The sequence below is a fragment of the Callithrix jacchus genome, chromosome 14 (genome assembly GCF_049354715.1).
Source record: "Callithrix jacchus isolate 240 chromosome 14, calJac240_pri, whole genome shotgun sequence".
NCBI classification, from domain to species: domain Eukaryota; kingdom Metazoa; phylum Chordata; class Mammalia; order Primates; family Cebidae; genus Callithrix; species Callithrix jacchus.
This window is the reverse complement of record NC_133515.1, coordinates 87,774,720-87,801,551: the sequence shown is the minus strand read 5'-3', so window position 1 is coordinate 87,801,551 and position 26,832 is coordinate 87,774,720. Positions and strand designations below refer to the sequence as shown.

At 50.1% G+C, this 26,832-nt stretch overlaps 1 protein-coding gene across 6 annotated transcripts; it reads left to right on the top strand.

The window, feature by feature from the left end:
• The first annotated feature begins 138 nt into the window (after positions 1 to 138).
• Positions 139 to 26,569, top strand: CAD (carbamoyl-phosphate synthetase 2, aspartate transcarbamylase, and dihydroorotase). Of its 6 annotated transcripts, XM_078349641.1 has the most exons (45): positions 139 to 432; positions 664 to 803; positions 1,401 to 1,538; positions 3,605 to 3,734; positions 4,579 to 4,721; positions 4,891 to 5,032; positions 5,230 to 5,401; positions 5,917 to 6,102; positions 6,272 to 6,384; positions 6,688 to 6,833; positions 7,096 to 7,227; positions 7,364 to 7,597; positions 7,735 to 7,956; positions 8,161 to 8,349; positions 8,598 to 8,722; positions 8,905 to 9,035; positions 13,915 to 14,027; positions 14,422 to 14,666; positions 14,889 to 15,135; positions 15,459 to 15,557; positions 15,727 to 15,951; positions 16,041 to 16,223; positions 16,424 to 16,642; positions 16,933 to 17,100; positions 17,664 to 17,846; positions 17,955 to 18,059; positions 18,699 to 18,938; positions 19,169 to 19,250; positions 19,870 to 20,036; positions 20,226 to 20,390; positions 20,568 to 20,699; positions 20,921 to 21,122; positions 21,519 to 21,709; positions 21,809 to 21,949; positions 22,183 to 22,284; positions 22,772 to 22,868; positions 23,413 to 23,457; positions 23,560 to 23,729; positions 23,824 to 23,898; positions 24,409 to 24,621; positions 25,093 to 25,218; positions 25,410 to 25,565; positions 25,662 to 25,763; positions 25,990 to 26,084; positions 26,201 to 26,569. In XM_078349641.1, exons 7-45 carry the CDS (start codon positions 5,397 to 5,399, stop codon positions 26,301 to 26,303), a joined length of 5,874 nt encoding a protein of 1,957 aa, XP_078205767.1. In that variant the 5' UTR covers positions 139 to 432; positions 664 to 803; positions 1,401 to 1,538; positions 3,605 to 3,734; positions 4,579 to 4,721; positions 4,891 to 5,032; positions 5,230 to 5,396; the 3' UTR covers positions 26,304 to 26,569. The 6 variants fall into 6 exon arrangements, with proteins under 6 accessions (XP_078205767.1, XP_035129446.3, XP_078205768.1 ...); XM_035273555.3 differs by lacking the exon at positions 1,401 to 1,538; XM_078349642.1 differs by lacking the exon at positions 1,401 to 1,538 and having other exon boundaries at positions 3,605 to 3,799.
• The last annotated feature ends 263 nt before the right edge of the window (positions 26,570 to 26,832 follow it).

Here is a 26,832-nt window from a genome sequence, read left to right as displayed (position 1 = left end):
GTTTCTAGCTTTGGGTGGGAAAGACTACTTTAAGGCAGCCGATTTTTTTTCAGGTTTCCTCCTGGTTTTGCAGTGCGGATACCACGAGGGGTCACTCCCCTTGGCTCCTGGAGCCCCGCCCCTTACGTGCCCAGCCCCGCCCCTGACGCCACCGGTGTCCGCGCCGCCGCCGTCTCTGCCGCCTCCAAGCGCGCTAGAGGCTCTTGCGCCTGCCGCGCCCGCCTTCTCTCCAGCGCCCCGCGCCGTTAGCCACGTGGACCGATTCCGGCGCGCCATCCTCACGTGGTTCCAGTGGAGTTTGCATCCTTCCCGCTTCTCCGTACTCGCCCCCGCCTCTGAGCTCCCTTCCCATGGCGGCCCTAGTGTTGGAGGATGGGTCGGTCCTGCGGGGCCAGCCCTTTGGGGCCGCCGTGTCGACTGCCGGGGAAGTGGGTAAGCAAGTCCGGGTAGGCTGCAGACCTTATCCCACTCTGATGCGCCTCTCCGCCTCACCTTCCCTGTCCAGACCCCGCCATTTTCCCGCCAGCACACCCCGTCCCCCCCCAATTCGGTGCCCATGGGCCTCAGCGTGTCCACCTCTCGCGACCAAGGCAGCCTCCACTGGGGCGTGCTCATCGCGCTGGGAGTGCTCTGCCGGAGCCCAGCCCTGCTTCTTTCTTGCAGTGTTTCAAACCGGCATGGTCGGCTACCCCGAGGCCCTCACTGATCCCTCCTACAAAGCACAGATCTTAGTGCTCACCTATCCTCTGATCGGCAACTATGGCATCCCCCCAGATGAAATGGATGAGTTCGGTCTCTGCAAGGTAGCCACACCCAGTGCTTTCCTTTTCAAATCAGCGGTTGTTAACTGTTAGTGAAGTAGGAGACGTTGACACCCTGCTGGGCATCCTTCAGAAAACATACCCACTGAAGTAGTAAGTCAGGCACTAAGACTACTTACTACTAACTAGTTAGGCAGGGGTTGCTAAGTACCGTGGGAGGCACAGAGTGTTGAAGGCCTCAGGAGAAAGCTACAGCCTTTGTTAAGCATTCTGTATGGCATGGTTCAAGGAAAGTAAAAGAGGTAATTGTTAGGAATGCAGAAGTCATGAGAAAAAAGCCTGCAGATAAATAAGATACAGTGGGCATGGAGGGACTTGAGCCAAAGCAGAGTCAGTTTAATTTGGTAAGGGATCCATTGAAGGTTGGTTTTTTTTTGTTTGTTTGTTTTTTTAAAGTAACAATCATGTGATGGGAGCAGTGCTTTTTAGGACTACATAAATTAGTGGAAAGAGACTGGAAACTAGGGTCACACATTTCGCAGTGACAGTGAGTGCCAGTTTACCTACAAAACCAGTATCATTGATTATCATCTTCTAGACCTACTGACATTGCCCCGTCTGATTTTTTTTGCTTTTCAGTTGTGTTCTTACCTCTAGGTGAGAAAACTGAATTTCTTCCTACAGTGAGGTTTCCCCTCTTCCTTCACCTCTGAAATTTGGAAACTAAGTTGCCCTCTGACAGTTCAAGCATTTAGAAACCAACATATAGTAATTAAGGTAACAGAGAAAGTCATTCTGGCCTAGAGTAGCATTTCACAAATGTGTTTGGCCTCATTGCACACATCTAAGCCTTTAATTCTTAATTTGCCTTCCCAGTCACCCTGACACTGGGGAGAGAGCGCTCTGGATAGAAGATATACATACTGTTCGTCCTGGAAAGGAATTTATAGGTTAATCACAAACCTATAAATACACTGCATTCTAGTTGATAGTACCATTTCTTGTGAATTTGATTAACCTGTATCAGTCATCACTTTTGTCAGCTCTAGGCACACTGACAAAATTGAGTTTATAAAACTACAAATTTGAGTCCCTAATAGGGCCAAGGTGGGCAAGACCTCCTGGAGCCACTTGTGCATATAAATGGATTACTCCACCTGGCCGGGGAGGGTTCTGCCAAACTATCCTTCAGACTCCTGGACGGTCTCAGAATGCAGGTTCCTTAAACTCTTCACTGAGCTGAATGCAGTTTAAATATCCCTCCCACATAAACTTTCTGTTTCTGTGTAGCTATTAAATGCTTAGCTGTTGAGTAACAAGGTTATGTTACCTTTTTATTTTTGGAGAGGGGGCAAGGTCTCACTTTGTCATCGAGGCTGGAGTGCAGTGACATGATCATGGCTCACTGCAGCTTCCACCACCTGAGCTCAAGAAGTCCTCCCAACTCAGCCCCCCAAGGGGCTGGTACTACAGGCACATGCTACTATGTCTGGCTAATTTTTTTGTATTTTTTGTAGAGATTGGGTTTTGCCATATTGTCCAGGCTGGTATATTATCTTTTTAAAATAATAATCTCAAACGAAGTTTGGGGGTCATGCTTAGTATTGTGCCCTGAACCTTTGTTTCTTTACTTAGTAATGTATTTATTTCAGTTTTTAACCACACTCTATAATATCTTTCTTACATGAGTGTTACCTTGTTTTCTGGCTCCCTAAGTCAGAAATAAACATCATGAAGACAGGGACCTCATCTTTTCTTGCTCATTGCTCTTTTCTCAGCATCTTTTGCAATGCCTGCACCTCAATAAATGTCTGACTGACACCATTTGTCTTGCTCTTGAGTTCTCTGTTTCGTGACAAAGACACAAATACATATTCATGATACAGTGTAAATAGCAAGAGAGGAAATGAAGTGTTAGGAGAGCTCTAAGATGGAGGCACAAGCTGCATTGGGTGAGTGGGAGAGGCTTCACAGAGAAGGGATTTGTTATTTCAGTTTTAGATAAAGGAAGAAACAGGCGGAACACGGTTGCTCATGACTTGTAATCCCAGCACTTTGGGAGGTTAAGGTGGGAGGATCACTTGAGCCCAGGAGTTGGAGAGCAGCCTGGCAACATGGTGAGACCCTGTCACTACAAAAAATTTTAAAAAGTAGCCAGGTGGGATGGTCCACACCTATAGTCCCAACTACTCAGGAGGCTGAGATGGGAGCATCACTTGAGCCCAAGAGTTTGAGGCTGTAGTGAACTGTATGTTCGTGCTGCTGTACTCTGCACTCCAGCCTGGGCAGCCAGACCCTGTCTCCAAAAAAAAAAAAAATGGCCGGGCGCGGGGGCTCATGCCTATAATCCCAGCACTTTGGGAGGCTGTGGTGGACAGATCATGAAGTCAGAAGATCGAGACCATCCTGGCTACCATGCTGAAACCCGGTCTCTACTAAAAATACAAGAAGCCAGGCATGGTGACACATGCTGATAGTCCTAGCTACTCAGGAGGCTAAGGCAGGAGAATCGCTGGAACCCGGGAAGTAGAGGTTGCAGTGAGCTGAGATCGTGCCACTGTACTCCAGCCTGGGTGACAGAGTGAGACTCTCAAATAAAGTAATTACTTAAAGGAAAATGTCATTTTCAGTGATGAACTGGGCACCCTAAGCCTGTGGGTTGTTTTTTATATAGGGGAGAGCATTGTCAGTAAAGGGAAATATCTATGCAAAAGCACCAAATGCTTGGTATATTGAAGACCATTCAGTGTGGTTGAATATAGGGTTAATGGCCACACAATGGGGATAATACTCTAAAGAAATAATTTGGCCTGAAGCTCCTCTCAATCTCTTTCCATCCACAGTGGTTTGAATCCTCGGGCATCCACGTGGCAGGACTGGTGGTGGGAGAATGCTGTCCTACTCCCAGCCACTGGAATGCCACCCGCACCCTACATGAGTGGCTGCAACAGCATGGCATCCCTGGCTTGCAAGGTATGATGGCAAGCACAGGCATATTTGGGCAGAGCATGGCATGCCTGGATGGAAAGAAGGTTTCTGTAAGTCTGCTGGGACCTGACTCTGAGATTGTGATAGTTGAAAGGTTTAGATTGGAGTTAGACTGGGGGAAAGAATTGAGCTATCACTTGGAAAATTTCCAACACAGAAAGGAACTCCCTTCTTCCATAATCATCAGCTCGGGACTAATCTTATTTCATCACCACCACTAGATTATTTTGAAGCAAATCTCAGACATCATATCGTTTTTTCTACGAATAGTTTAATATCTGTGGAAAAAGAATCTTTTTAAAAAATATCACAATAACATACACTAAAAAAATTAATAATTTCTTAATATAAGTGTCCAGGCAATGTTTACAATTTCCTGTAATTTTTTTTTTTGTTTTTTTTTTTTTACTGTTTGTTTGAAACTCATTCTAAACAGGGTTCATGCATTGCATTTGGTTGATATGTCTCTTAAATTTAATCTGTGGACCTTGTAACCTGTCTGAAAATGGGTCATTTTTCCTGTGTCTAGTATCCCATAGTCTGCACTTACTTGGTTTCGTTCCTCTAGGGTTACTTAGTGTATTCGTTTTTCCCTTGATATTATTTTCTATAAATGGATAGATTTAGAGTTGTGGTTCAATTCAGATTTGATATTTTTGGCAGTAATACTTCATGGTAGTGTAGTCCTATCACAATGGCCTAGGATTTTGGTGCACATAGAACAACTGTGTGTGACTAGGGCTCTGGAATGGAAGTGCTTCTGGAAGTCTAACCTCACAGGTGACTGAGTTGGGGGAATGTGATCCCTAAGACTGTGCTATTTTGACAGGAGTAGATACTCGGGAGCTGACCAAGAAGTTGCGGGAACAAGGATCTCTGCTGGGGAAGCTGGTCCAGAATGGAACAGAACCTTCATCCCTGCCATTCTTGGATCCCAATGCCCGCCCCCTGGTTCCAGAGGTCTCCATTAAGGTACAGAGGTAGAGTGAGAGAGTTGCAAGCTGTAGCACAGTAGTTATATTCTGCCCACATTTGGTGGGGAGGGTGAACACATGAGAGAATCAAAGGAGTTGCTGCAGGCATATCTTATACCCACTGAGCACAGCTGTCAACGGTTGCCCTTTATTCCTCTATTTCTCAGACTCCACGGATATTCAATACAGGGGGTGCCCCTCGGATCCTTGCTTTAGACTGTGGCCTCAAGTATAATCAGATCCGATGCCTCTGCCAGCGTGGGGCTGAGGTCACTGTGGTACCCTGGGACCATGCTCTAGACAGCCAAGGTGAGTAGCTGGGGCCTGTTCAGGGCCTCAGACAAACAGCTTGGGTGGAAGATATGTCCCTTGGTCCAATTGCTTAAAGTCAGGATGAGTTGCAGTGAAGAAGATAGACATTGAGACTTACATTAACGCTGGGGCTGCAGGTGTGTCTCCTCTAGTTGAAATACTGATTTTGATGTCATCTTTTCTGCCCACTCCAGAGTATGAGGGTCTCTTCTTAAGTAATGGCCCTGGTGACCCTGCCTCCTATCCCAGTGTTGTATCCACGCTGAGCCATGTTTTATCCGAGCCTAATCCCCGACCTGTCTTTGGGATCTGCCTGGGACACCAGCTATTGGCCTTAGCCATTGGGGCCAAGACTTACAAGATGAGGTGGGACTTGTTGGGAGCAGAAGGGGCCCACACTTGTGGCATGATGGGTGGGGTATCTTGGGAATGAGAAGAGAGTTGGCATTTATTGGTGTTGAAACAGGAGTGGGGGTTGGCTGGGTGAGGTGGCTCACACCTGTAATCCCAGCACTTGGGGAAGCTGAGGTGGGTGGATCACCTGAGGTCAGGAGTTCGAGACCAGCCTGCCCAACATGGTGAAACCCCATCTCTACTAAAAATACAAAAATTGGCCAGGTATGGTGACAGGCGCCTGTAATCCCAGCTACTCTGGAGGCTGAGGTAGGAGAATCGCTTGAACCTGGGAGGCAGAGGTTGCAGTAAGCTGAGATCATGCCTTTGCACTCCAGCCTGGGCAACAGAGGGAGTCCCTGTCTCAAAAAAAAAAAAGGAAACAGGATCAGGGTTACTGAGAATAGGAGATCAGTGAGAGCTGGGATAGGTTCTGTAATGAAGAGAGGGTGAGCAGGGCCTATGACTCGGCATGCTTCTACCTCCAGATATGGGAACCGAGGCCATAACCAGCCCTGTTTGTTGGTGGGCTCTGGGCGCTGCTTTCTGACATCCCAGAACCATGGGTTTGCTGTGGAAACAGACTCACTGCCAGCAGATTGGGCTCCTCTCTTCACCAATGCCAATGATGGTTCCAATGAAGGCATTGTGCACAATAGCTTGCCCTTCTTCAGGTGAGCCTGGGTGACTGGGTCTGTGCAACTTTGAAGCCTTGTGGGCCTTTGTGATGGAAAAGGAAAGCACGGCGGTAAACCCGAGTCCTCTATCCCACTACCCACCTCCAAGGCTGCCAGTGTCATGCCAGGGACCTTGATAGTTTTCATAATGTGATCTCTTCAACAGTGTCCAGTTTCACCCAGAGCACCAAGCTGGCCCTTCAGATATGGAACTGCTTTTTGATATCTTTCTGGAAACTGTGAAAGAGGCCACAGCTGGGAACCCTGGGGGCCAGACAGGTAAGATCCTGAGTAGAACTGGGTTGAGGACCTAAGAACAGGGTTGGCTCCAGGATGGGCATAAGATGGATATGCCCTGGGAAACTCCTAGATGTTGGGAGGTTAAGGGGATTGGGGGTGGGTGGCAACCAAGCCAAGATATCGTTTAAGCTTTAGTTGAAAGGAACTCCAGAGTTCTGGGTTCTGGTCCTCCCTCTGCTGCTCATTAGATGTGTAATTTGCTCTGGACCCTTCTGAAAGTGATGGAGCTAATCCAGATGACCTCTTGGTGACCTCAGCTCACGACCTTCTTTGCTTCCACAGTTAAAGAGCGGCTGACTGAGCGCCTCTGTCCCCCAGGGATTCCCACTCCCGGCTCTGGGCTTCCACCACCACGAAAGGTTTTGATCCTGGGTTCAGGGGGCCTCTCCATTGGTCAAGCTGGAGAGTTCGACTACTCGGGCTCTCAGGTGAGGCATGTCCTCCCCACTCTTCTGGATGTGTATCCCTCAAGAATGGAAAGAGTCTTAAGGAGGAGGGCTGAGGCATTAACCTTGTAGGGAGGAAATGAACTAGATCTGGGGAATGTAAAGAAAAATGTGGTCAGAAACAGAACTCAGTTATTAGGGGCCAAGAGTACAGGGAGGGAAGGAAGAGGAGAATGCCACTCTAAAACTGTTTTGCAGTCTTGCTTCTGCAGCAGAGGCTGAGATGCCATTCTTGTTCTTTTAGGCAATTAAGGCTCTGAAGGAGGAAAACATTCAGACATTGTTAATCAACCCCAATATTGCCACAGTGCAGACCTCCCAGGGGCTGGCTGACAAGGTCTATTTTCTTCCCATAACACCTCACTATGTAACCCAGGTATGACTGGGGCAAGGCTGGAATGAAAAGAGGACTGGGCAGGGGTCCCAGTGGTCACTCTGGGTTGTTAAAACTTCTTTGATTGCCTCTCTACCCACAAGGTTCTGATGCCTGTAACTCCCCTCTTCATCCTCAGGTGATACGTAATGAACGCCCTGATGGTGTGTTACTGACTTTTGGGGGCCAGACTGCTCTGAACTGTGGTGTGGAACTGACCAAGGCTGGGGTGCTGGCTCGGTATGGGGTCCGGGTCCTGGGCACACCGGTGGAGACCATTGAGCTGACCGAGGATCGACGGGCCTTTGCTGCCAGAATGGCAGAGATCGGAGAGCATGTGGCCCCCAGCGAGGCAGCAAATTCTCTTGAACAGGTTGGAGGGGTGTTGGGTAAAGTTAGAATGCTGCTGTTTTTTTTGGTAGTGCTATTTTTTATATATCCTTTTTTCTCTGGGTCAGGCACACCTTGAGCAGCAGGAAATAACCTGTCCATCTGTTCCACTCATTGCAGGCCCAGGCAGCCGCTGAGCGACTGGGGTACCCTGTGTTGGTGCGTGCAGCCTTTGCCCTGGGCGGCCTGGGCTCTGGCTTTGCCTCTAACAGGGAGGAGCTCTCTACTCTCGTGGCCCCAGCTTTTGCCCATACTAGCCAAGTGCTAGTGGACAAGTCTCTAAAGGGATGGAAGGAGATTGAGTACGAGGTGGTGAGAGATGCCTATGGCAACTGTGTCACGGTGAGTGAAGGAGGGAAGGGTGGGAGTCATGTCAGGCAGGATGAGCTTTTGGAAGAGCAGAGGCCCAGGCCAAGGTCTTTGAGAGTTCTATGTCTCTCAGACCCAGGTTAGGTGTAGCCCTGGAGGCAACAGGGCCCTGGGGTGCAGCCTTCTGCCTCTCCTGACTCCTCTTGACAGTGATCTCCATGGCACCCCCCTTCACAGGTGTGTAACATGGAGAACTTGGACCCACTGGGTATCCACACTGGTGAGTCCATAGTGGTGGCCCCAAGCCAGACACTGAATGACAGGGAGTACCAGCTCCTGAGGCAGACGGCTATCAAGGTGACCCAGCACCTGGGAATTGTTGGGGAGTGCAATGTCCAGTATGCCTTGAACCCTGAGTCTGAGCAGGTAAGCTCTAGGCCGTGGAGCTGATAGTCTTGTTCTTACCCCCTCTTCTTGCATAATTTGAGGTTGAGGTCTTTTGGCCTTACAGCCCCTGAAATAGAAACTGGAATCATCTTTACTAGGGTTGGGCCATAGGGAGGGTCCTTTTGCTAGCCATCCCTATAGGGAGGGCTTATTTTCCCTCCTCTCTGAGACCTCTTCTAGACAGGGGCTTCTAGGCCAGTGACTTTTTAAATTTTCCTTCTTTGCAGTATTATATCATTGAAGTGAATGCCAGGCTCTCTCGCAGCTCTGCCCTGGCCAGTAAGGCCACAGGTTATCCACTGGCTTATGTGGCAGCCAAACTAGCTTTGGGCATCCCTTTGCCTGAGCTCAGGTACGAGGATGAGGGAGAAATCACAGTGGGGAAGTGGGTCGGGGGCTGAAGAAAATACTGATGGGACAGGAAATATGAAAAGGACATTGGCCTGGGTTTTTGAGAATAGAGATTGCTAACTGGAAGCTCACCCTTTACACTTCCTTCACTGTCCTTCTGACACCCCACCTGCTGGATTCCAGGAACTCTGTGACAGGGGGCACAGCAGCCTTTGAACCCAGCCTGGATTATTGTGTAGTGAAGATTCCTCGATGGGACCTTAGCAAGTTCTTGCGAGTCAGCACAAAGATCGGGAGCTGCATGAAAAGCGTTGGTGAGACTCATGCCCCTGGCACCCCCATGGGCCCCACCTGGACCGAGAATCTCAAATGTCAGAATTCTCTGCCTTGGCCTTTTAGCTCCTATAGGAGCAGGTGCTTGAGACATTTCAAACTAAGATTGTAGTCCTCGTCAGGTGTGGGGGAGGCATCTGAGGAAATCTGTGTTGGAATGCAGAATCTCTGGGATAGGTGCAAGCCATCACACTATCTCATCTCATTTTACACATGAGTAAGCTGAGGTGCCCACTGGAGGAAGGTGACTGGGCTGAGGGCCCACAAAGGAGTAATGGGCAGAGGCCAGCAACTGAAAGCTAGTCCTGGTCCCTTAGCTATGTGTCCTCTGTTCCCCCTGTGTTGCCTGTTGTGTCAGAAAGTTCCATGGAACTCTACCCACAATATTTCTTCATCGTGGCTTTTGCCCATGGCATCATCACTAGGTTGTTGATGCCAGTGACGTTTTGTTCACTGTGTTAATTTAAATACTAATGTGTCAGGCAGATAGCTTCTGTTCTTTTTCTTTTCCTGCGAACTCTTCTTCTCTAGGGGGCAAGGGACAAGCACCGTGAACCCTTTTAAATAAGCAAAATGGCAGCCATTCTTTTTTTTTTTTTTTTTGAGATGGAGTTAGTTTTACTCGTTGCCCAGGAGAAAGTGCAGTGGCGTGATCTGGGCTCACTGCAACCTCCGCCTCTCAGGTTCAAGCGATTCTCCTGCCTTAGCCTCCGGGGTAGCTGGGATTACAGGCATGCGCCACCACGCCCAGCTAATTTTGTATTTTTGGTAGAGACATGGTTTCTACATGTTGGTCAGGCTGGTCTCAAACTCCCAACCTCAGGTGATCTACCCGCCTCGGCCTTCCAAAGTCTTGGGATTATAGGCGTGAGCCACCGAGCCTGGCCACTTTTTTTTCTTTTTTTTTTTTTTCTTTTTGAGGTGGAGTCTCACTCTGTTGCCCAGGCTGGAGTGCAATAACGCGATCTTGGCTCACTGCAACCTCCGCCTCCCAGGTTCAAGCGATTCTCCTGCCTCAGCCTCCGGGGTAGCTGGAACTACAGGTGCATGCCACCATGTCCAGCTAATTTTTTGTTTTTTGTATTTTTAGTAGATACGGGGTCTCGTGTTAGCCAGGCTGGTCTCAATCTCCTGACCTCGTGGTCTACCTGCCTTGGCCTCCCAAAGTGCTGGGATTACAGGCATGAGCCACTGAGCCCGGCCCCTCCCCACTCCACCTTTTTTTTTTTTTTTTTTTTTGAGATGGAGTTTTGCTTTTGTTGCCCAGGCTAGAATGCAATGGCATGTTCTCTGCCTCCCGGATTCAGGCAATTCTCCTGCTTGAGCCTCCCGAGCAGTGGAAATTACAGGTGTGCGCCACAACACCTGGCTAATTTTGTATTTTTAGTTGAGAAGAGGTTTCTCCACGTTAGACTGGTCTCGAACTCCCGACCTCAGGTGATCTGCCCACCTTGGCCTCCCAAATCACACCCGACCAATGGCAGCCATTCTTAATGTATCTCCTCCTCTGTCACTTCCTGCTTTGGTCACTAAATGACTTTTTTTTAGTATGATGTTTACATCAGAGCAGGGTATCATAGACATTTTTGGTAACAAGGAAATTAGTAAATGATGAATGGCCATAAAAGTTATCTACCAAGCAGTGGCAGAACACATTGGAATTGAGTTAATATGTTTCTTTGTGGTATCTTTTTAGTTGGCTAAGACCATCCTCTAACAAACACATTTCAACGGAAACAAAAATATATATGTACTAGACACAGTGCCACCAGCTTCATGGATAAGAGCATTTTGTGGTGCTCCAAATTTCCATTTAGAGTAGTAGTGGCCTTTAAACAAGTGTGAGCTCAGATATTATTTCAGAATTTTTAGAAATTCTACAAGACTGCCAGTTTGTTCCTTCTGGATATGAATCTCTGTTATATGAAAATCAGAATAAACATGGGAATGAAGCCATAATTAAATTGTGGCATAAAGAAGTGGATTGAAAATAGACCAATGAAAGATTGGTTCCTACATGAGACATTTGAATGTTTTACATCTATTCAAGTATTCTTGGAATGTGGTCTTTGGTAACTTTTTGTAACTTTTACTATACAAGTAAGAAATATGAATCAAGGAAAATGAGAAAAGATAATTTAACCAAAGAATAATAGTCACCTGTAATCTTGCCTTACAGAGATTGATTAATTTGGCCGCATATCTGACTGCATACATTTCTAGGCATATGTGTATGCACGTTAGGTTTCTCTTTTTGCTTTTTAGGTTTCTCTTTTTAAACAAATCTCAAAAGGTTTTATAATATAACCATAGTACAAAGAAATTGAAAAAATCAGTGACTGTACTTTCTTAACACGACTGTTAGCATCATAGTGTTTTTAAAACTTTTTTAAAGAAACATAAATGTTGGGATTGTAAATATAAAAGTACAATTGGTAAGAAATACTTAAACCCCTGGAGTAAATGGCCAAAGGAGATCAACAAAACTTTACAGAAGAAGAAATCACTAAGTAAACCTGGGGAAAAGATGGTTCCTTTTATTAGTAAATAGAGATCTAGTTAAATGAAATACTGTTTTTATGCTCACTTCTCAGAAGGTTGGTTAAACTTTGTATTATATAGCACAAACTTCTATAAAGCTATTTGTACTTATCAAGGGCCATAAAATTTGTCCTACCTATTGCCTCTACACTCCTAGAAATTTATCCTAAGGAGATTATGCAAAACAGAAAACATCACATCCAGTCCACGCATGCTGGCTGTAATTAATCCCAGCACTTTGGAAAGCTGAGGTGGGAGGATCACTTGAGCCCACGAGTTCAAGGTTGCAGTGAGCTGTGATTGCACCACTGCACTCTAGCCTGGGTGACAGGGTGAGACCCTGTCTCTTTAAAAAAGAAAGAAAGAAAACATCACAGCCTAACTTAAAGTTATGAAAAAAAAAATTTTTTTTTTTTTTTTTGAGACAGAGTCTTGCTCTGTCACCCATGCTGGAATGCAGTGGCGCAATCTCAGCCTCAGCTCACTTTACCTGCCATCTCCCAAGTTCAAACAATTCTGGCTCAGCCTCCCAAGTAGCTGGGATTACAGGCATGTCCCACCACACCTGGCTAATTTTTGTAGAGACAGGGTTTCACTACTTTGAGCAGGCTGGTCTTGAACTCCTGACCTCAGGTGATCCGCTTGCCTCAGCCTCCCAAAGTGCTGGAATTATAGGCATGAGCCACCACCACTGGCTAAAAACCTTTTTTTTTTTTTTAATACAGTTTTATTCTATCACTCAGGGTGGAGTGCGATGACATGATAGTAGCTCACTGCAGCTTGGATCTCCTAGGCTTAGTCATCCTCCCACCCTAGCCTCCTGAGGAGTGAGACTACAGGTATACATCACCACACTCTGCTAATTTTTTTCTCTTTATTTTTTGTAGAGATGGAAATCTCTCTATGTTATACAGACTGATCTTAATCTGCCTCAAGTGATCTTTCTGCCTCAGCCTCCCAAAGTGTTGGATTACAGGTGTGAGCCACTAGGACTGCCTAATTGTTTAAAACACTTAAAGCTAATGGGCTGGGATCAGTGGCTCACACCTATAATCCCAATACTTCGGGAGCCCAAGGTGGGCAGATCAGAAGTTTGGGAGTTCGAGACCAGCTTGGCCAACATGGTGAAACCTTATCTCTAATAAAAACACAAAAATTAGCTGGGTGTGGTGGTGCACGCCTCTAGTCCCAGCTACTCAGGAGGCTGAGGCAGGAGAGTTGCTTGAACCTGGGAGGCGGAGGTTGTAGTGAACTGAGATTGTACCACTGACACCAGCCTGGTTGACAGAGATTCCATCTCAAAAAAAAAAGGCTAAATGTCCTTTAGTTAGCAGTTAAATTATGGCAAATCATATAAGAATCAAGTTGGTGTTTGCCAGGCATGGTGGCTCATGCCTGTAATCCCAGCACTCTGGGAGGCCAAGGCAGATGGATCACCTGAGGTGAGAGCACCCTGTGGTCATCTCCACGTTCATCCAGGAGGCTAAGGGAGTTCAAGACCAGCCTGACCAACATGGTGAAACCCTGTCTCTACTAAAAATGCAAAAATTAGTCGGGCATGGTAGCAGATGCCTGTAATCCCAGCTTCTTGGTCCATTTGAACCCAGGAGGCAGAGGTTGCAGTGAGCCAAAATTGCACCATTGCACTCCAGCCTGGGCGAGAAGAGCAAAACTCCATCTCCAAAAAAAAAAAAAAAAAATTAAGTTAGTGTTTACGAGGCCACAATGGCAATGTGAAAAAATGTATGATGAGGGAAAAAACAGGATGGAAATCATATATATTTTGTGATCATGTGTAAGACATACCTGTGAAGAAAAGTCCAGAAAGAAAAACTCTTAAAAGGATTGTTGTAAATGTGATTTGCTCTGGATGGATGAGTAGTAGCAATCATCTTCCTATTATCTACACTTTTTAAAAAAGTTTTAAAGAATGAGACAGATTACAGGTGATATCATTATGTGACTAAGCAAGCCTAATAACTGGACAGCCATCAGTGGTTTGGGCCACTGTGATAAACTGTTCGAATATCCAGTATATGGGGCTATATTCTAATATCCCCATGCCCATTTTTGGCATATTGATTCCATGTTCACCAATAAGCAGAAAACATGAACTTACTCATGAAAATGGTAGGGAAAAGATTTGTAAGTTAAGGTTTCTTAATTGTGAAACACCATGAATGGGTGTTTCACATCCATCATGGGACTTGCCTTGAGAATCTCCCAGAGAGTCTTGACTACAAACTAGGCATTATGGACGTGCCTTCCTTCCACCCCTTCTACCTCCACGCCTTCAGTCCTTTCATTCTGTTCTTCCAGGTGAAGTCATGGGCATTGGGCGTTCATTTGAGGAGGCCTTCCAGAAGGCCCTGCGCATGGTGGATGAGAACTGTGTGGGTTTTGATCACACAGTGAAACCAGTCAGCGATATGGTAAGTAGCTCCCCCCCACCCGCCCCGCGACACCTGCTTCTCTTTGCCCCCAGAGCATGAGCTTGCTACCAGTAACACTAGCAGCAGTCATCACTGGACATTTGCTTTGTTTTCACTTTGCTGAGAATTTTGAGATGTGTCATTATCACACAACGATGTATCACTAGACTTGTTTTTACAGATGAGTAAACTGAGACTTAGGTTATAGAAATTAATTGCTCAAAGCCGCGTAGTCAGTGAGAAGTAGAGCCAGAATTGGTATCCAGGTGTTTGCAGTTACAGAGCCTGTGCTCTAGTGTATAACTTCCCCTTCCTAAGACAGAGGCAGCTACTCATATTCAGGCTTTTAGATGGGCTGGCAGTAGCTTCCCCCTGTCTACCCTCTTTCTATTAGGAGTTGGAGACTCCAACAGATAAGCGGATTTTTGTGGTGGCAGCTGCTCTGTGGGCTGGTTATTCGGTGGACCGCCTGTATGAGCTCACACGCATCGACCGCTGGTTCCTTCACCGAATGAAGCGCATCATAGCACACGCCCAGCTGCTAGAACAACACCGTGGGCAGCCTTTGCCCCCAGACCTGCTGCAACAGGCCAAGTGTCTTGGCTTCTCAGACAAGCAGATTGCCCTTGCAGTTCTGAGGTTAGAGGTGGCAATGAGAGCTTCTGGCTGAGAAATACAGGGCCGAGAACTTTTGAATCAGTGAGGGATCTCTGGGAGAGAGGGAGAGTGTGGGGAGCTTTAGAGGCTTCTGACCTTGGTCCCAAGGATATATTCCTCTCATCCCTGCCCTGGGGTCTTAACTCTCTATCAGTCTGTACCCTACTCTCTAGGCCTGTGTTTCGGACTCTTCTTCTGTTTTAGCACAGAGCTGGCTGTTCGCAAGCTGCGCCAGGAACTGGGGATCTGTCCAGCAGTGAAACAAATTGACACAGTTGCAGCAGAGTGGCCAGCCCAGACAAATTACCTGTACCTGACATATTGGGGAACCACCCATGACCTCACCTTTCGAACGCCTCATGTCCTAGTCCTTGGCTCTGGCGTCTACCGTATTGGCTCCAGCGTTGAATTTGACTGGTGTGCCGTAGGCTGCATCCAGCAGCTCCGAAAGGTCAGAGTTCATTTTCTTTCCAGTTTCCTTGTTCTCTGTTCATCTCTAGCAATTGCTTGGCACTAATCCTGGCATTTCCTATTAATTGCCACCCCTTTGATCGTAGAGCTTTGGGGTAGGGGTTCTCTTAGGCCATCTCTCATGTCTCATACAGTACATGAATCTCCTCAACACTTTGTACCTTCCCTCCCAAGGCAGGGGTCCTCTACAGCTCTTTCAGAGGAAGCTGTGCTGGCACTCTCTGAAGTCGAGGGCTTTGGCTTAGTTGCTCCATGATTTTCCTCCCACCTGACTGCTAAGTATCCTTCCCCTCCCTCTTGCAGATGGGGTATAAGACCATCATGGTGAACTACAACCCAGAGACAGTCAGCACCGACTATGACATGTGTGATCGACTCTACTTTGATGAGATATCTTTTGAGGTGAGAGGGATGGGGGCTTCCTGGTAGCTTGTGGCCAGGGTCGAGTGGAACAGCTAGCTGACCTAAGATTCTTTGAAACTTGGTGGGGGCTGGGGGAAGCAGTGAGCAGGAAGGCTCAGATTCTTGCCCTCTTTTGCTGCCACCACTGGTTTCTCCACCTGCACTGTAGGTGGTGATGGACATCTATGAGCTTGAGAACCCTGAGGGTGTGATCCTATCCATGGGTGGACAGCTGCCCAACAACATGGCCATGGCGTTGCATCGGCAGCAGTGCCGGGTACTGGGCACCTCCCCTGAAGCCATCGACTCAGCTGAGAACCGTTTCAAGTTTTCTCGGCTCCTTGACACCATTGGTATCAGCCAGCCTCAGTGGAGGGAGCTCAGTGACCTAGAGGTAGGCTGGGACCTGGTGGGAGACCTAGAGACTGGATGATGCTTAGGGGTGAGTGTGAACAACCCAGCTAAGCCCACTGCCTCCTGTAGTCTGCTCGACAGTTCTGCCAGACTGTGGGGTACCCCTGTGTGGTGCGCCCCTCCTATGTGCTGAGCGGTGCTGCTATGAATGTGGCCTACACAGATGGGGACCTGGAGCGCTTCCTGAGCAGTGCAGCAGCCGTCTCAAAAGAGCATCCTGTGGTCATCTCCAAGTTCATCCAGGAGGCTAAGGTGGGAGGCTACAGAAGCGAAGTCTCTGAGGGCATGCTGCCAGCCCTGGAGGAGACTCCCTTCTCTGTTCGGCAGAATCACAGGCACCAGGGCTGGGAACAGTGGGTTATGTGGGGCTTATTAAAGGGAGAGACAATCCTAGAGTAAGTGGGAAAACAAAGTGGCCCTTGCCCTAGGTCGCACTGTGTCCCCCTGACTAGGAGATTGACGTGGATGCTGTGGCCTCTGATGGTGTGGTGGCAGCCATCGCCATCTCTGAGCATGTGGAGAATGCAGGTGTGCATTCAGGTGATGCCACACTGGTCACCCCCCCACAAGATATCACTGCCAAAACTCTGGAGCGGATCAAAGCCATCGTGCATGCTGTGGGCCAGGAGCTACAGGTCACGGGACCTTTCAATCTGCAGCTCATTGCCAAGGTAACAAGGCTAAAGGAAAGGACTAAAGGGCCACAGCTCCTCCATATTCTGTGCTGGCCACAGTGCCATGAAGCCCTGCACTGTCTCCTGCCTTCATCCAAGAAGGCAGGGAAGCTGGAGAGAAGAGGCTGTAGCTAGAGCCCATGGTGTTGGGGCTTATGACAGTCAGTCACCCTGAACCCTGCTTAGATTGATCCCCCAGACTGGTGACTGAGAGGAAGAGTCTAGGCCTGTAGGTAGTGTCAGCACGGCCAGCCTGCAGAAGGCCTGACCAGTCTTCTCCGCCCCAGGACGACCAGCTGAAAGTTATTGAATGCAACGTACGTGTCTCTCGCTCCTTCCCCTTTGTCTCCAAGACACTGGGCGTGGACTTAGTAGCCTTGGCCACGCGAGTCATCATGGGGGAAGAAGTGGAACCTGTGGGCCTCATGACTGGTTCTGGAGTCGTGGGAGTAAAGGTAAGGAGTATTGAAACCTTCAGTGTTAGCAGAAAAACAGCAGCAGAGAGGTCACTTGACACATCGAGTTGTCAATCAGCATGTAAACCAAGTACCACAGTGCCGGATCATGGGGGTAATGAGGTGGTCATTGTCCCTTAGGAGCTTACTTTATGGGAATGGGAGGCAAGAGAAGTTGGATCCCAAAAAAAGCTTTGGTATGGAACAGTCTGATAAAACTACATATTCGAATTATGCACAGAATGCTGCAGGAGTTCAGAGACAGGAGGTGCTGTTTCCAAAAGGGGTGATCTGGGAAGGCTTGAGAGAAGGGGTGCTATTTGAATTCAGTTTTGAAAGATGGTTAAGGTTTTTTATTTGCAAGGGCACATGCTAAGCAGAAGCCGAGGGAAGACCTCAAGTATGTTTGGGAAGCGGTAGGGCACACAGAGGGTAGCAGTCAGAGGGCTGGCTGACCCTGCCGTTTGGGTGAGATCAAGAACAGAGGACAGTGTCCATCTCTGCTGGTGGGAGAGGAGGTCCTCTCACACCTTGGCCCTCTCTCTTCCCTCCTGCTCCTTTAGGTGCCTCAGTTCTCCTTCTCCCGCTTGGCGGGCGCTGACGTGGTATTGGGTGTGGAGATGACCAGTACTGGGGAGGTGGCCGGCTTTGGGGAGAGCCGCTGTGAGGCCTACCTCAAGGCCATGCTAAGCACCGGCTTTAAGATCCCCAAGAAGAATATCCTGCTAACCATTGGCAGCTATAAGGTACCAGAATCCAGGAGGGCTTCCTGAGGGCCGTGACTCCCTGCGCCAGGGCTGACCTTGAAATGGAAGACAGGAGGAACACAATTTCATCCTTCTCTTTGGTTTCAGAACAAAAGCGAGCTGCTCCCAACTGTGCGGCTGCTGGAGAGCCTGGGCTATAGCCTCTATGCCAGTCTGGGCACAGCTGACTTCTACACTGAGCATGGTGTCAAGGTACAGGAGCTCTGCCAACCTACCCCACTGCTCTACTTCCCCAAGGGGGTGAAAATACTGCACCAAAGAATTATCTTTGCCGGGCATGGTGGCATAAGGCTATAGTCCCAGATACTCAGGAGGCTAAGTCAGAAGAATCTCTTGAGCCCAGGAGGTAGAGGCTGCAATGAGCTGTGAGTGTGCAGTGGGTGCACCATTGCACTCCAGATTGGGAAACATGCTGTCTCAAAGAAAAAAGGAAAAGGAATTATCTCCTATTCCCCTACTTTTATTATTACCATTATACTAATAAGCTATATTCCATGTAGAAAGCAGAATACACAGAAAGCAAAGAGAAATGTCTCTTAAAAATCTCTCTACCACTGTTCTGATATTTTTCCCTCCAGAATTTTCCCTGTGTACATGTATGTGAGCTCATACTGCACCTAGTCCTTGGTAACCTACCTTACTTAGTGTTGACATGTTTCCTGTCAAAAAATATACTTTGCCAATATCAAATAGAGGCAGCTCCTGGTCCCCACCCTATGGGTCCTCAGTCTCCTTATCATGGGCTCTTGGGCCAGCTCCTCTCCTTTCAGGCTGGCCTTCGTGACCCCTCCCAGGTTCAGCTTGGCCCTCACCTTGGCTCCGGGTTGACAGGTAACAGCCGTGGACTGGCACTTTGAGGAGGCTGTGGATGGTGAGTGCCCACCACAGCGGAGCATCCTGGAGCAGCTGGCTGAGAAAAACTTTGAGCTGGTGATTAACCTGTCCATGCGTGGAGCTGGGGGCCGGCGTCTCTCTTCCTTTGTCACCAAGGGCTACCGCACCCGGCGTTTGGCTGCTGATTTCTCCGTGCCCCTAATCATCGATATCAAGTGCACCAAACTCTTTGTGGAGGTAACTGAAACCCACATGCTGGGAGGGAGACTGCCAGTGTTGATGGGGGAAAGAAAGAGGGAGGAGTGATATGGAACAGCCATGCTAGTAATAAAGGTTTGTGGCTACAGAGGGAGAGAAGGTGGATATGGAGAGTGCAGAGCCTGGTTTATGGGAAAACGTAAATTCCTACCTACAACTCCCAGGATCACCCTTCCCTTAAATCAAAGCTGACTGCTTTCCACTTGCAGGCCCTAGGCCAGATTGGGCCAGCCCCTCCTTTGAAGGTGCATGTTGACTGTATGACCTCCCAAAAGCTTGTGCGACTGCCAGGTAAGTCTTTGGGGAGAACTTGGCTTCTGGACACTGGCAACAGCAGGCATAGAGACCCACACGGCCCAGGCCACTGGTGCACAGAGACTGTGTAGGCGTGAGTGCCAGTGAGAGCCGGTGACCCTTACCTCTGTCTATTCTCTCCAGCTGGTGAAGGATGGCTGGGGGCCCACTCTCTGCCCTGGACTGCACAGACTGATGATCCCAGAATCTTTCCCACTTTTTCATTCCTTGATCCACAGTGGCCTTGTCTGGGATTTTTTTTTTTTTTTTTTTTTTTTTTGAGGTGGAGTCTTGCTCCATCACCCAGGCTGGAGTGCAGTGACATCATCTCGGCTCACTTCAACCTTCACCTCCCAGGTTCAAGTGATTCTCCTGCCTCAGCCTTCCAAGTAGCTGGGATTACAGGCGTGTGCTACCATACCAGGCTAAATTTTGTATTTTTAGTAGAGACGGTGTTTCACCATGTTGATCAGCCTGTTCTCGAACTCCTGACCTCCATGATCCACCTGCCTCGGCCTCCCAAAGTGCTGAGATTACAGGCATGAGCTACCATCCCTGGCCCATCCTTCCTATTTTTGACTCTTCCTATAATCTTGCTGCTTTTATGTTCTCCCAGGATTGATTGATGTCCACGTGCACCTGCGGGAACCAGGTGGGACACATAAGGAGGACTTTGCCTCAGGCACGGCCGCTGCTCTGGCTGGGGGTGTCACCATGGTGTGTGCCATGCCTAATACCCGGCCCCCCATCATTGATGCCCCTGCTCTGGCCCTGGCCCAGAAGGTGAGCCACTGCACTCCTCTTCCTGGTATTGGAGACGAGACCCACATGCCCCCGCCAGCCACCCTTGCCTCCCTGAGACCTTTTCCCTCTGCCCCTCCCCATGGGCTCAGGCCACTGGTGCAGGCTAGCCTGTGTGGGCATGGGTGCCAATGAATGCCAGTGACCCTTACCTCTGTGCACCCTCTCCAGCTGGCAGAGGCTGGTGCCCGCTGTGACTATGCCTTATTCCTTGGAGCCTCGTCTGAAAATGCAGGAACCTTGGGCACTGTGGCTGGGTCTGCAGCCGGGCTGAAGCTCTACCTCAGCGAGACCTTCTCTGAGCTTCGGCTAGACAGTGTGGTCCAGTGGATGGAGGTAGGAAGTGTGCATGTGGCAGGCAGCTACCACCCAGTTTCTCCTGGCTTACAGGCCCCTACCTAAGTGGGCTGACAGCAGTGAGGATTCAGGGAAGCTCCTAGGGGCTCTGGGCTCTGATCGATGAGCACAGTCAGAGATTCCACACACTCCCTCATCAGTTCTTTCTGCCCTCAGCATTTTGAGACATGGCCCTGCCACCTCCCCATTGTGGCTCACGCAGAGCAGCAAAGCGTGGCTGCTGTCCTCATGGTGGCTCAGCTGACTCAGCGCTCAGTGCACATATGTCACGTGGCACGGAAGGAGGAGGTAAGAGTTCACCAGAGGTCCTGCTGTCCCTGTTGCCTTCCCAGTAACATTAAAGGTCAGGGTAGTCCTTGGGGACAGGAGACAGCGGGAGGAGAGTCTCGAACCAGTGTCCTTGCAGCTCTGCCTCATCATTTTCAGAGCAGGGATGTTGGCCAACGGGACTCTTTGTAGGGTAGGGTATATAGGTGGTGCCTCTTCTGGATCTTTCCGTTGTCCCCCAGATCCTGCTAATTAAAGCGGCAAAAGCACGGGGCCTGCCAGTGACCTGCGAGGTGGCTCCGCATCACCTGTTCCTAAGCCGTGATGACCTGGAACGCCTGGGGCCTGGGAAGGGGGAGGTCCGGCCTGAGCTTGGCTCCCGCCAAGATGTGGAAGCCCTGTGGGAGAACATGGCTATCATCGATTGTTTTGCCTCAGACCATGGTGAGGGAACCCAGCCAGCATGTACCTCTTGCACAGTGGGGCTTGTGGGACAGCCCTAGCAAGAGAATGGGAGCCAGGTCAGGCCTCAGGGCTCTCCGAGGACAGGGTATTTATCTGAATGGGACCCTAGCCTCTAGGGTGCCTGGTCTGTGATAGGTGCCTGAAAGAATGAATGAGCCAGTGAGTAAAACTGCAAATAAAAGAATATGTGGGTAAAGTGTGGGCTCCAGAAGACAGCAGCAGTCCTGTTGCCCTCATTTCCAATTCCCAGAAAAAATGAGCATCGGGAGTGGTTGTGAGCGTAAGGAGGTTGTTGGAAGTGCAGTCCTGGGATGTGGATGACTTCCCAGGCTTGGAGGTGATTGGTCCTGAGGGTAATGGCTTTCTTTCTCCCAGCTCCCCATACCTTGGAGGAGAAGTGTGGGTCCAGGCCCCCACCTGGCTTCCCAGGGTTAGAGACCATGCTGCCACTACTGCTGACGGCTGTGAGCGAGGGCCGGCTCAGCCTGGATGACCTGCTGCAGCGATTGCACCACAATCCTCGGCGCATCTTTCACCTGCCCCCACAGGACGACACCTATGTGGAGGTGTGGGAATAAGGCCCAGAGCAGGAGGGGGGTTCTCCAGCCCTAGGATCTGTTCTCTGGGGTAGCCTTTCCCTAACATAACCCATATCCTCTGGGCAGGTGGATCTGGAGCATGAGTGGACAGTTCCCAGCCACATGCCCTTCTCCAAGGCCCACTGGACACCTTTTGAAGGGCAGAAGGTGAAGGGCACCGTCCGCCGTGTGGTCCTGCGAGGGGAGGTTGCCTATATTGATGGGCAGGTACGCAAGTGGCCCCTGCCTGGCCTCAGGAGTGTCCTCTTCCACACCACGTTCATTTTTTCCCTACCCATCTACACTGTCCCACTATCAGCACCACTGCCCTGGACCTGAAGTGGGGTGGGGGGTGGAGAGGGCACAGCTCCACTAAGGCGCTTTTTGTCCTTGCTGACATCTCTCCTTTAGGACCCGAGTTCTCTCTGCTCTCTCCTAAGTGCCCTGCCTTCTGCCTGCAGGTTCTGGTGCCCCCAGGTTATGGACAAGATGTACGGAAGTGGCCACAGGGGGCTGTTCCCCAGCTCCCACCCTCAGCCCCTGCCACTAGTGAGATGACCACGGTATCCACAGTGCTGCTTGGCTAGGGGGCTGGGAGGTGTTAGTCCCAGGGCAGGACAGACAGCTTGAACATTTTCATTGGTGGTTCAGGAACAGTTGGGGTTTTCTTGAGGGACTGAATTTGAAGTGGGGTTGGGTCAATTTTTTAAAATGCTGGGCCTGGCCAGGCACAGTGGCTCACGCCTGTAATCCCAGCACTTTGGGAGGCCAGGGCAGGCATCTCACCTGAGGTCAGGAGTTTAAGACAAGCCTAGCCAACATGGTTAAATCCCATCTCTACTAAAAATGCAAGAATTAGCCAGGTGTGGTGATGTACATCTATAATCCCAGCTACTCGGGAGGCTGAGGCAGAAGAATTACTTGAACCCAGAAGGTGGAGGTTGCAGTGAGCCAAGATCATGCCACTGCACTCCAGCCTGAGCGACAGAGGAAGACTCCATTTCAAACGGAAAAACAAAACAAAACTCTGGGCCAATGTTATCCCTCCAGACACCTGAAAGGCCCCGCCGGGGCATCCCAGGGCTTCCTGATGGCCGCTTCCATCTGCCACCCCGAATCCATCGAGCCTCCGACCCAGGTTTGCCAGGTAAGAGTGGAGTTGCTGTGACTCAGACGCTGTGTAGGGACGAAATCCACTTCTTGCCAGTGCCTCACCTTTCTTTACTTATATGTCTTCCTCTCCATCCCTTTATCCTTGTCCGATCTGCTGTCCCGTCCTTTGTCTAAACAATTATCCCCAGTATGAGTAGACATCCCACAGCTTCTCATGGCCCTTTTTTGTTGTGGGCAGCTGTGTTCCTCTACTCAAGAGCTGGAATTCCACGGGGCAGCAGATTGTGGAGTAAATCCAGGTTGTTGGTTGGTGTGAATCTGGCCGTTCCTCTTGCCTAGGATGCCTTTGCCAACTGGGAGAGCCCCGGGAGGGCACCACTGCTCCCATACAACACAGCCCCATGGGAAGCCACGTCTGTGCCCAGAGCTGCTGCAGTCCCCTGCCCTCCCTTAACCTGCTATTTTACTGTGTTGTGAATTGGTTTAACACATACACTGATTCAGAGTTCCTGGGAATATGGGGTTTCTTTCTAAACCTCAGCCATAAACGTGTATCTGTCCTCTTGCCCTGTTTGCAGCTGAGGAGCCAAAGGAGAAGTCTTCTCGAAAGACAGCTGAGCCAGGTGAGACTCTACCCTGACACAGACTCACCTCAGCCACCTCTGATCTTGCCTTGATAGGAGGAACCCTCTGACCAGCCTCTTCTGTCCCATTCCTCACTGCAGAGCTGATGGGAACTCCTGATGGCACCTGCTATCCTCCACCACCAGTACCTAGACAGGCGTCTCCCCAGAACCTAGGCACACCTGGCCTGCTGCACCCCCAGACCTCACCCCTGCTACACTCATTAGTGGGCCAACATATCCTGTCCGTCCAGCAGTTCACCAAGGATCAGGTGCTTGGGGCAGGGAGGATGGGACCACCCAGAGCTTTGAGGATTTGGAAAGTTAGGGCTAGGACCTTTCTAGCTAACTTAGGCTCTTTCTTAGATGTCTCACCTGTTCAATGTGGCACACACACTGCGTATGATGGTGCAGAAGGAGCGGAGCCTCGACATCCTAAAGGTCAGGATCAGGGCCGTGGAGTGGGGTCCACGCCATCGCCTGCCCTTGGGCCGCATCAGGGCAGGGCTGCACAGTGGTCACAATGGGTCTTCCTTCCCCTGCCATCCTGTCTCCTCATGTTAGTCTGTCCCTCTGCTGCTGTAGATCTTCCCCTGATGTTTTCCCTCTCCAAAGCAGGATTGAGATGGCTTGGGAGGTCCTGAGTATGAGACCATCACCCCACTAGTGGGGGTCATCTGGTTTGGGCTTCCATAATCATGGGAGAGAGCTAGGGTGTGTCCTTCTCCTCGAGCTCATTCAGACACTTAATAATGGGTGGTTTTCTGGAGGCAGAGCCTTTAGCTTAGAGTGACACCAGTGGTGGAAATGTCTAGGTTCTAACAGGGGAGCTTTGGGTGCAGAAGGATCCTCCTAGTATCCATCAAGTGTCACTTGGGGTGGTGGTGCCTTCCTCTCGTTTCCCCAGGGTGGACACACTTATGTACACCTTCCACCTTGCTCTCTCCCCAGGGGAAGGTCATGGCCTCCATGTTCTATGAAGTGAGCACACGGACCAGCAGCTCCTTTGCAGCAGCCATGGCCCGGCTAGGAGGTGCTGTACTCAGCTTCTCGGAAGCCACCTCCTCAGTCCAGAAAGGTGAATCCCTGGCTGACTCTGTACAGACCATGAGCTGCTATGCTGACGTCGTTGTGCTCCGGCACCCCCAGCCTGGAGCAGTGGAGGTGAGACCAGCCTGGGTACGGAGATAGGGTTAAAAGGCTGGACCCAGGCCGAGGCTGGTGGATCACCTGAGGTTGGGAGTTCAAGACCATCCTGACCAACATGCAGAAACTCCATCTCTACTAAAAATATAAAAAATTAGCTGGGCATGGTGGCGGGTGCCTGTAATCCTTGTTACTCAAGAGGCTGAGGCAGGAGAATTGCTTGAACCCAGGAGGCCCAGGAGGCGGAGGTTGTGTTGAGCTGAGATTGTGCCATTGCACTCTAGCCTGGGCAAGAAGAATGAAACTCAGTCTCAAAGAAGAAAAAAACGCTGGACCCAGGGATGTGAGGTCCCTTCTGCCCACATTTTCTGTGACACTGCAGGTCTCAGGTTGGGCCAGATGAGTGAGGGGACCTCAGAAGAGTGGGATTGGCGGGGGGTAAGGGGAGCCTCTGAGCTGCAAAAGACAGGATTTTCCCCATTTTTCCAGCTGGCTGCCAAGCACTGCCGGAGGCCAGTGATCAATGCTGGAGACGGGGTGGGAGAGCACCCCACTCAGGCCCTGCTGGACATCTTCACCATCCGTGAGGAGCTGGGAACTGTCAATGGCATGACAGTAAGTGTGGTGGCAGGGGCTGGAGCCCTGCTAGGGGACAATCTAGAGAGGGAGGCAGGAAGTGGTTACCCCGGTCCAGGACAGCTGCATCAAGGAGGTCTTCATTCTGCTCCTGAGGCTTTTGAAAGCTTGGAAATGATGGGAGGGGTGCTCGGTCTGGGGTCCACATGGTGACTATGTTTCTCCCCTAGATCACAATGGTGGGTGACCTGAAGCACGGACGCACAGTACATTCCCTGGCCTGCCTGCTCACCCAGTATCGTGTCAGCCTGCGTTACGTGGCACCTCCCAGCCTGCACATGCCACCCACTGTTTGGGCCTTTGTGGCCTCACGTGGCATCAAGCAGGTAAGACCCTCACAGCCCAGCCTGGAGGCCATGGAGACATGGGTTGGGCAGTCAGAACCCAGCACTATATTTACCGTGGCCCTCCTCAACCTCCAGGAGGAATTTGAGAGCATTGAGGAGGCGCTGCCTGACACCGATGTGCTATACATGACTCGAATCCAGAAGGAACGATTTGGCTCTACCCAGGAGTACGAAGCTGTGAGTGCTGGGCTTAAGGAAGAGCCCAGAGCTGCTGCCGTAGGGCATCAGATGTGAGGACAGAAAGGCTGGGCTGAGGGTTAGGTCAGCTGGTAAACCTCATGTCCCTTAGTTGCCATTGCTGCATGTGGGTATGGAGGGGACCCCAGTGGAGCCCAGATTTGTGTCCTCTGTAGCCACCCCTACCTACCCCAAGGCACTAATGGGGACCTCATCTGCCTTGCAGTGCTTTGGTCAGTTCATCCTCACTCCCCACATCATGACTCGGGCCAAGAAGAAGATGGTGGTGATGCACCCGATGCCCCGTGTCAACGAGATAAGGTGGCGAAGCATCAGAGTCGGAGACTGCCTCGGGGCTGGCGGTGGGGAGGAGACGTAGTCCTGGACAGGCCATCCATGGGCTGCACAATAGCACTTCCTTTTTTTTTTTTTTGCAGTGTGGAAGTGGACTCGGACCCCCGCGCAGCCTATTTCCGCCAGGCTGAGAATGGCATGTACATCCGCATGGCTCTGTTAGCCACTGTGCTGGGCCGTTTCTAGGGCCTGGCTTCCTCGGCTTCTTCTCTTTAGGCCCAGCTGCTGGGCAAGGAATCCCAGTGCCCCCTACGGGGGCAGCACACTTAGATATTCTTGGGCATTCAGATAGCTCACATGTGCCGACCACGCTTCAGGCTCTGGACTGGAGCTCTCTGGCATGGGGCTGAGGCCTCAGATGCTGGGGCCCAGTCTGCCCCATCTTCATTCCTGCACCTTAAACCTGTACAGTCATTTTTCTACTGACTTAATAAATAGCTGAGCTGCCCCTACTTCCTGCTTCCTTGATGCTGAGTGTAGTAGAATGGAGCTTTCTTTTAGAAAATGGAGCAGATTCCCAAATTACAAGAGCTGCCTCACCAGGCAGGACTCTGGCTAGGGTTGTGCAGCCACACTTGGCATTTTCACACTTGGGGCTCTTTGGAACTCAACAGGAGCGTGTTACTCTGTTTGTGTTCTCTGGGTCCCATGTCATGCTGATGCCAGAGCTTACCTGGGGGCTCTGGCTCGTGTCCAGCCCTCCTTGCTCAATTCA

Coding starts and splice junctions, on each gene's coding strand:
- CAD (XM_035273555.3), top strand. CDS start 351: ATGGCGGCCCTAGTGTTGGAGGATGGGTCGGTCCTGCGGGGCCAGCCC. Junction 18,939..19,168: donor GCACCAAACTCTTTGTGGAG/GTAACTGAAACC, acceptor TTCCACTTGCAG/GCCCTAGGCCAGATTGGGCC. Junction 20,391..20,567: donor GTGTGGTCCAGTGGATGGAG/GTAGGAAGTGTG, acceptor TTCTGCCCTCAG/CATTTTGAGACATGGCCCTG.